Consider the following 10,189-nt stretch of genomic DNA (forward strand, 5'->3'; position numbering starts at 1 on the left):
GCTATCTATAATGAAGACCACCATGTTTTCTAAAGTCAATACTACCTGGTCTTCTATAACGAATGCCACCTGATCTTCTATAACGAATGTTGTTTTATATCAAGACTTTTTGTCTTCAACAATGGAGAGCTTCCGGACTTCAATAAAAAGACAATTCCATAAGGAAACATCCAATACTTCTATAAGTTAATATTCTGATTCTAAATAATTAAGTCATTTTAATATAAAAATCTCGATCCATATATGAGTAGACCTTCTGAGGTCTTTAATCAGAAGACTTTTTGCCCTTATATAAAAAGACTTCTTGGTCTTTTACTTTACCCACTGGTCTTCTATAGAAAATACATTAAACTTCTATGCGAGAACCATTGTTTCTTTCAGAATACTAAGAATATCCAATGTGCTAATATAAGAAGATTAACCGGTCTTTACAAGTGGCCTTTACAAGAAGACCCACAGACCTTGTAAGATCTTAGAAAGAGCGCAAAGGTACTTAATGGTACTCAAGTTTTAATTATAATCGATATTGGTGTGTATTATGATTAAATCTTCTGACATGTCCAGTCTTCTGAGAAAACAACATAATATCTTAAGAAATGTTTAAATATGTCCCACATTCACTAACGAAGTAGCGAGCATATTCTAGTTTTGAATAAATAATTAAAAAGGGTAATTCCATACCGCCCATCACGCATCAAAATGATATTGACCTTTATGCCAAATAATGTCGGTATATGCGACTACAACAATTCTATATATGTAAAAACGTCGTTAAATTCGCCCGGTCTGAATTTTTATACTTCCTACCATGAGGAGGACATTCAAAATATCTAAAATCAGTGGCGAATATAGAATTAAATAAATTGTCCGCCAGCAAATTTGTTGTCTTGTGTGAAATGAAATTAGAGACAATTTATTTATTCTTTTCGCATGGGTCTTTTTGTAGATCGAAGACTTCGATTAATTAAATGGGGTCTGTGAATAATTTATGTAGTATATAAACAACGATATTTTCTCATTCCATAGTAAAATAAGGTTTTAGTGAATTCCAGGAATTTCGCAATAAACAGCCTTTAAATAAAAACTATTTTCACCCTTGATTTATAATTCGACGCCAGACTATAATGACAATGCAAAAATAAAATTTGAAAATAATAAAAAAAAACATTCTCATTTCATTCTGCATTTTGTTTATTGATAATCAATCGAATATAGAGAGAAATGTGATGGTGTTGGTGAAGTAGGAGGGTGAGATTATTGAGACCAATAAGACTTTACAACACTTGGTCGATCGGTCGTATCATATCGGGACATATCGATAAACTGTTGAAACAACCGAACCACACATTGCCCATAAAAAACGTGCTACCACCACCTTATTATTATGAGAGCGAGCGCGACGGCGTATTATCATTATCAGTGAAGAAAATAATAACAATTTTAAGTATTCCGAAGAAGTTTGATAATCGCGGCAGGAAAAACAAAAAAACACACACACGAATAGACGCGAGTGGATACTCTTCGAAAAAATAAAACAAACTGCACAATCGAAAAACGTTTAAAGTGCGTGGGATGTCTAGGCGACAACGTCGATAAACGGAACAAAAATATATTTTACAAAATTTTTTATAAAAAAAAATATTATCTATTAAATTAAATGCTTCGACGGTAAATAAACAGAAGAGAGAAAAAATGTGGTCAATTAAATATTTTGTTTTTGGGATCGTGATCCTACAATCCCTGACAATGGGATTAAGTGCAAATGTAACCGAAAATCCGACAATAAACTACAGTGAAGATACTGAAGATAATATGAATTTTACAAAGGTGCCATTATGGACGGTGAAATTCGAAGAGAAGTTATTAAATATGTCAATGGGTGATATACGAACCGTGGAGTACGAAATTACAAATATAGATCCTTTGTGGGGAGAGGATTACGAATTCCATGTTGTTAACATGGATCATCATCTGCTAAGGCTTTCAAATAATATTATAAAGATTGCAGCAGGACAAACATCATGGCGTGGGAATTTCACTGTGGAAGCCATACTTCTGGGACGCAGTGAAATCTATGTGGAATTACATCGCCTATCCGGTGGTGTGGATGAGATAGAAACCTCCCTGGAATCACTTGATGTTATGGTCTTACGCAGCATTGGTACCATGGACATTGTCTTCCAAGTGTTGGTGGGCTGTTTTGTTATGGTGTTATATGTGAATTTTGGCGCTGTCCTGGAATTAGATGCCCTTAAGCGTATCCTAGTGAAACCCATTGGACCTGCCATCGGCTTTGTTGGCCAATTTATGGTTATGCCAATTTTAAGTTTCCTGATTGGTTACTATTTGTTTCACGATATGATTGAACTGCGATTGGGACTGTTTTTTACCGGTTCAACACCTGGTGGCGGAGCTTCGAATATTTTCACGGTGATACTGAATGGAAATCTGAATTTGTCCATAACCATGACAGCTATTAGTAATTTGGCCGCATTTGGTATGATGCCAATATGGATATTCACATTGGGTGCTTTGATATTTAAGGATGGTCATTTGGCGGTACCCTATAAAACGATTGCAGCAATGTCATTTTCGTTGGTTCTACCATTGGCTATTGGTTTGGCATTGCAAAAATATGCTCCCACGGTGGCTAAGAAAATGTCCAAAATAACAAAACCCTTTGCAATTATGTTTATTATTGTCATTACGGGATTTGCATTTACCACAAATTCTTATATGTTCAAGCTGTTCTCGTGGAAGGTAGGTAGTCGCAAATGTGAGATTATATTAAATTATATTGTAGACAAGTAGTGTGTTCGAAAACGAAACATGTGAATGATTTTTTAAAAGGGAGTTTGTAAGGAATGGCTCTCTATAAAGCGGTATAGCCGAAAATGACAATTTTCCAAAAGTAGTGAATTTAAAAAATTGCATCATGGGATATTTAGAGACCGTTTCCATCAACAACAAGTGAAAAAGCGTTAAGTTCGACCGGGCCGATACTAGCATCGAAAATATAGGGTACCTATACCGAAAATTCATTGTACACCAAATACAAATTTAAGCAATTTTTAATGGATATTTTTCCTAAAAACCCCAAAAAGTGGTCCGAAATTGACGACGCATGGTGGAACATCCCCAAAATAATGCCTTTAGAGGTCACAGTTATATAAGGCCATCACCAATATACACAGGTTTTATTTCGCCCTTACAGATATAGCTCTATTTCGAAACTAAACTTTTTGCATCAGAATAGATTTCTTTACGCTACGTTCTCGACGTTCTCAATATCCTCTACAGGAGAAATAATTACAACAGAGTCTTAGAACCAAACCCAAATCGCGGAACAAATCAGATAACTATTTCAATATAAAAAAGGGGGTTAAATGGGGACTACCCCTAAAAGGGGGTGCATATGAATAATTTTTGGTAGGGAGATTTGTTACCATATACGACTACAAAATATCAAATTTCAGTGAATTCGGTTGAAAAACGCGCTCAAGAACCTCAAAATATCGAAGTTTGGGGCTACTTATATGGGCGCTACCAGAAAAAATGGATTTATATTTATAATTTTTAGTGGAGATATTTGGTACCCAATAACAACCCAATATACCAAATTTCAGCGAATTCGGTTGAAAAACACGCTCAAGAACCCCAAAATACCGAAATTTAGGGGGAACACTTATATGGGAGCTATGCCTAAACGTGGACCGATAAAACCATCTTCGAACTTGACCTGCCTGCACACAAAAATTTGGCGTTCTACAACAGACACACGGACATGGTTATATCGTCATAGAATTTTACGCTGATCAAGAATATATATATATATATATATATACTTTATAGGGTCGGAAATGGTTATTTCGATGAGTTGCAAACGGAAAAACAAAATTAATATACCCTCCATACTATGGTGGAGGGTATAAAAAGGACGAAGTGGATATACAAGGAATCGATTTAGAAGGTCGAAATGTTCCTCATTCGATTTCACTGAAGAAATGAAAGCAATATTTGAAGCTATCTTTACATGGGTAATAGGGTCAGCATAAAAAAATGACGCTATATCTCCGAACTTTGACCTGTGGCGATTTTTTCCTTTTGAGGTTTTTATATACCCCAAGTTCTTTCATACCCAGTAGGAATTTTCCACAATAGGAAAATTCCTATCTTTCGAGGATCTGAGGGGTATTATTTTTAAGGGGACAATAAAGTTACTTTCTCCGCACTTCTAGAGCGCACAAGAGGCCTCATATGGCTTATGTGTATGTCCTTCTCATGTTGGACATGTGGTGGTATCATCCACGCCTTATACCTACGGAAAAAATGTGCCTCATCTAAATATTGGTTTTAGACCCCATGTTTCTTTGGACCAAATCCGTTTCCGAAAATCTCGAGTCGATTTACCAATGTGTCTGCGGTCTGGCCAGCAGGTGCACACGATTTTTTCCTTTTGAGGTTTTTATATATACCCCAAGTTCTTTCATACCCAGTAGGAATTTTCCACAATAGGAAAATTCCTATCTTTCGAGGATCTGAGGGGTATTATTTTTAAGGGGACAATAAAGTTACTTTCTCCGCACTTCTAGAGCGCACAAGAGGCCTCATATGGCTTATGTGTATGTCCTTCTCATGTTGGACATGTGGTGGTATCATCCACGCCTTATACCTACGGAAAAAATGTGCCTCATCTAAATATTGGTTTTAGACCCCATGTTTCTTTGGACCAAATCCGTTTCCGAAAATCTCGAGTCGATTTACCAATGTGTCTGCGGTCTGGCCAGCAGGTGCACACGACAACTCTCGAAGGGAGTAAACGATTTCATCCAAACTTTTGCACATCGTAATATTTCTTCCAAACTTAGTTCAAGTTCAAAGATGAGGAATATCAGTGCAGTCCTTCTGGTATCTACTCCACAAAGTGCTAAAAATTAATTTTATAATATTATGCGAAAAGATTATTCGATTATAATCAATCTTTGCACAATATATTATATTTACCAATCCACGAATACGGGACCCGTTGGTCCACTCGTTTTGGTACCTCCAACACAAATGGTTAACATGTTCAATATTTATAAATCCAATATTATGCCAATGAAGTGTCCGATTTTAACCAAAATTTGTACAACCTATTGTCTTTTCTAAGCCTAGATCATGTCTGAACTAATTGGTTCATTCCTTTTGGTACCTCTCCTATAAAGGGTTAATATTTCCAATATTTATAAATCCAATATCAGACGAAACAAATGGCAAATACTGCTCGGGCCTCGATCATTTTTTATCAGGCTTGGTACTTTTATTATTTTATCGAAGTATCTCCTATAATTGTTTCGATGGGTAATTATGTTGTTATATAGATTTTTTTCATAAATACTCCTCCAAAACTTGTTTATTCCATACGTAAATAATTTTCTTTTTGCCATGTAGTCTAGTGTAATTGCGGCACTCGAACTAATCACTTTTGAAGGTCTCACTATTCGCGAAATAATTTAATTTTATTTTAGGCTTATCAAAAAACTATCTGTTAAAAAAAAAACTAATAACAAAATTTAAGTCATTTAATTCAAAGGTGGTACCATAAAACGTTCATATTATCGTCGACGCCCATTGCGGATTAATGTCTGACTACAAAAAAAAAAAAAAAATACAACAAAAATAAAATCCAAGAAGTGTGAACGGATTTATCGGAACTAAGATTAAAAGGGGAAACCCCACTGGTACACAGAAATGTTTTGATTTTTTTTTTATAAAAAGTGTTCAAAGAAAAAATCATATTTTTTATGACATGCATTTGTATTCTAGACTGGACATACACTCTAATCCACAGCATATATATTTATCATTTTAAGATTCTGATATATTTTGCCAGATATTTCTTATGAATCCGATTAAATTTCCATAACTATTTAATAGATTTCATTACAACTAAACAAAGCCCACTATTTAGTACCGTAAACAAAACCCCCTATTTAATTAATACACCCTTCTTGTTTCTCATTTCAGATTCTTGTTGCCAGTAGTGCCCTACCCTGGATTGGCTATTTAATCGGTTATTTAATGGCCATTGTTTGTCGCCAATCGCCACGTGATGCTCTGACCATTGCCATTGAGACGGGTATACAAAATACCGGTATTGCCATCTTCATGTTGAATTTCACGCTGCCACAACCCCAGGCGGATATGACAAGTGCAGTGCCGGTGGCTAATTCAATGATGACACCTTTACCACTGATCCTCATCTATTTGATAAGGAAAATCTTTTGCCGTACCAGTATCGAAGAGGTGGAAGAGGCGCCAACCAAAGAAGCTAAAATAATCGAAGTTGAAGCGATCATGGAAAAGGGTGAACATCAACAAAAATTTGGACGAAAATAGTATAACAAGGAAGAAAATTGTGATAATGAACAAGAAAAATATTTACTATGTGATTATTTCTAAGAAATTATGTTATTTATTTTTTACCAAATGATTGTTGTACTTATGTAGCGTATTTGTGTAGTTTGTAAGATTTTTATTAAATATATTTTATTTAAACAAATTAGTTGAACAAATTAGAGAAACCAAATATTAATAAAGTTATATATTTTATATAATTTAATAGCAGAATTAGATTTTCTGTTTGACTATGGGGAAAACCGAGATAGGATCTGGAAAAACTGAAATAAGAACTGCCTACACTATTTTAGGACCTTGCATTTGCGGTTTATAGAAAGTAGTGAAATAATTTGAAATTTAAGAGCAAATGAAGGACTATGTTAAAACATTGACAAATTAGGTTTTATATCCTCTTAGAAAATAATCCATTGAAATTGTTCTGCGAAAAATATTATTTACCCACGATGAACCCTGACTGCAAAATTATAGGTGGAAAATTTCGCCTAGAACTCGGTATAATCTAGCGAGATCTTTATATGCGGACTATTTACAAAAATTAACCTAATTGAACATTTTCCACATAGATGTTGTCGACAGATATATGCCTTCAGTATTATTCGTTTTATATAGTTTTCAAAGAGTTGCCCATCTTTTGAGAGTAACCAGAAGAGGTTGTCCTATAAACCCTATCTTAGAATTTAATGTATTTTAGGAAAAATATTACGATTTGCACAGTTTGGATCAAATCAGACACTCCCTTATATTAATATTGGATTAATAAATTTTCGAAATGTTGACATTTTTTGGGGAAAGTACCAAAAGGAAAATTTACACCATTTTGTGTGGGAGGTAGCAGAAGGTGTGGAACGATGGGTTCCATCTTCAAACTTGAATTGAGTTTGAAAGAAATATTACGATGTGCATATTTGGCATCATAAATAATATTAAATGTCATTGTCATTGAATTAAAAAAAAATAAATTTGGATTCGACCTAGTCTAGGTAAAAATATTGCGATATTTGAAGTTTGGATGAAATTCGATATTCCGTTTGCTTCATATTACATTTACAAGTTTCCAAAATTTTTACTCTATGTGGGGGAGGTACTAGAACGTAAAAAAATATACAGGCATGACTAAAACAATTGGTTGTGATCGGATGCTCTGTTCGCATGATATAATAAAATGCATTTCAGCACAATTTTTCACCATTTTGCGCGGGAGGATATTGGATTTATTGGTTTTCTATATATATATATATATATATAATAGAAAAAAAGACGCCAAAACCGCTGAACAGATCTTAATGAGATTTACACTGTATGTCGGGGCATGCCCTGAAAGTAACATAGGCTATATAAACTTTTAAAATTCCGCGTGGATGCGGAGTTATACCATCAATAGTAAACATACCTCAAATTTTCTGAATATGTAATATGAGTTTATCTTAACACTAGAAAGCCGAAGGCAGTCATTTTGACGGCTTTCCAATTTCAAGTAAAAAAGCAACTGTGCATTTAATGACACTTTTTTTAAAAATTTGGTGACTTTTTGTATCTCATAGAATTACGTTTATTATAAACAAATCAACAAATTTAAAATAAAAGTGTCATTAAATGTACAGTTGCTTTTGTACTTGAAATTGGAAAGCGGTCAAAATGACCGCCTTCGGCTTTCTAGTGTTAAGAACGGTTACAGATAACACCTTCAAAATTTATCTGTATATCGTAGGTTTGAATACACATTATTCATAAAAATATGAGCGAGATAAGATCGGTGGAAATGCACTCTCCGTTACACTTAAATAATCTACATGTAGGAAATAAAAAATGTTTGGTTTCTAGACTCAAAAACCGTTGAACAGATTTTACTGATATTTTTACCGCACATCATGCCATCCGAAGGAAATAATATAGGCTATATAAACTACCAAAATTTTGCGTGGATGTGGAGTTATCGCATAGAAAGCTTATATCTTTAGAAGGGTTACAGATTCCCACTTCAAAATTTGTCTGGGTAACTTGGTAGCAAATACGGATCATCCCTATAAAATTGGCGTGGTACAATAGGGGAAAATGTACTCCTCACTGCATTTAATTAATCTAAATGCAGAAAATGGAAACACTTTTGGTTGTTGACACAAAAAAAGAAAGTGACTATGAATTCAATATGGGAGATATCCAAAAGAGAAATGCTGATAGGAATAAAAGTTATAAAAGTCCGAAATCTGTGGTGGCTTGTCATTATAGCTGATATATTTGCTATAATGATATGCCATAAATCCTATCTTCGGACTTCATCCTGGTTTCTTAAGAATAACAATACTATAGCTAGGTTCGGTAAAAATATTATGATGTGATAATGCATTATTGTGAATTTTTCTTGGCAATGAAACAATTAAAAATACACAACTCAAACTTAACAGGGATCATACGTCAGGTATCTAAGCGATATTAATCGGATTGAGAAAGGCTTCCCAATCAGATCATGGGGAAATAGTTGAGAATACAAACATAAAAAATTGCTGTAATGTAAATGAAGGATTGTAGTGGTCTTCGAACGAATAATGAAAAACATGTAAACATTGGAGAAAATATATTTGTGTATGGTACTATTACAATTGATTAGAAAAATCAAGATAAATTTGTTTTCAATGATACCACCGTTATTCAAAGATTATTTAAAACTATATTTGTAATCTATTGAATAGAATCAAATATACTAATACACAGACCGGCTGCTACGAAATTATTACTGATATTACACTACGAAATACCTACAAATAGTTTTCGACGTTAACTATCCAATGTTAATAACTTTAGTAGGGGCAGCGAAGCGCCACGGGTTCAGCTAGTAAATTATATAAATGTTGACCCTTTGTGGAGGAGTTATCAGAAGGAGTGGGTCGATTTTCCCTATTTTCGAACTTTATATGAGTTTAACAAAATTAAGATGCGCACAATATGAATCAAATTGGACATACCATTTGCCAAATATTGGATTCATAAATATTGAAAATGTTGACCTTATGTGTGGGGGAGGAGTAGTCCAGGGGGTCCCATCTTTAGACCTGATCTAGCTTGATAAAGATAAAATGTTGTGAAAATTTGGGTCAAATCAAAGAGTACACTCGATTTATATTCTAAAATTAATTTTTGGCAAAGTTTTGATCATTTTGTGGGGGATGTATCAGAAGGTTCACTTCTCCCAAACTTTGTATACGTTCGATATTCCCCATCTTCGATGTTATATTCACTTTGAGAGAAATATTAGTATGTGTAAAGTTTGGATTAAAAAAAGCATGTTACTCCCTACGAGAGTGTACCAGCCAGACAGACGGTAATTTGTAAATCGACTCCAAATTGTCTAAAACGGAGGTGGTCCAAAGAAACATGAGTTCTAAAACCAATATTTCGATGAGTCGCAACCGGAATCCCAAATGCCCTGCAAAACTATATATATACATTTTGTTAGGATCTCCGACGAATATTTAATATGATTTCCCACCCATCGTTTATTATCCAAATTTGGCCCTTAGCGACTAGTTCCTGTTTTCAGATCGCAAAGGAAGACATTTCTATCGAATGAAACTGGGACTCCTTTTTATCTGTCCTCCTTCTACGAAGAAGCACTTCTAAAACATAACGGTCGATGGAGAACATGGATTAATTCATTTTTTTCTTAGTTACACCTTTTTGCATTTTAGCTAACGATATTTAACACAAAAATATTTTCAGAAAAAATGGAAAACATGAATTAAAAGTAAATAGATATGGGAGCATACTATAGTCAGGAGAAAGAGAATTATTT

The 10,189-nt window shown here is 34.2% G+C and overlaps 1 protein-coding gene across 1 annotated transcript; it reads left to right on the plus strand.

The window, feature by feature from the left end:
• Positions 1-1,746: 1,746 nt before the first annotated feature.
• Positions 1,747-6,381, plus strand: LOC133328994 (hepatic sodium/bile acid cotransporter-like). The gene is made up of 2 exons (XM_061537495.1): positions 1,747-2,760; positions 6,010-6,381. Exons 1-2 carry the CDS (start codon positions 1,747-1,749, stop codon positions 6,379-6,381), a joined length of 1,386 nt encoding a protein of 461 aa, XP_061393479.1.
• Positions 6,382-10,189: the final 3,808 nt, after the last annotated feature.

This window comes from Musca vetustissima, unplaced genomic scaffold, assembly GCF_032173495.1.
Source record: "Musca vetustissima isolate MV318-11 ecotype Yass unplaced genomic scaffold, APGP_CSIRO_Mvet_v1 utg161935, whole genome shotgun sequence".
NCBI classification, from domain to species: domain Eukaryota; kingdom Metazoa; phylum Arthropoda; class Insecta; order Diptera; family Muscidae; genus Musca; species Musca vetustissima.

Excerpts from the sequence above, each read along its gene's own strand:
- LOC133328994 (XM_061537495.1), top strand. The coding sequence starts at position 1,747 with ATGGGATTAAGTGCAAATGTAACCGAAAATCCGACAATAAACTACAGT. Across the intron at positions 2,761-6,009 it reads TCAAGCTGTTCTCGTGGAAG|ATTCTTGTTGCCAGTAGTGC; the intron begins GTAGGTAGTCGC and ends TTCTCATTTCAG.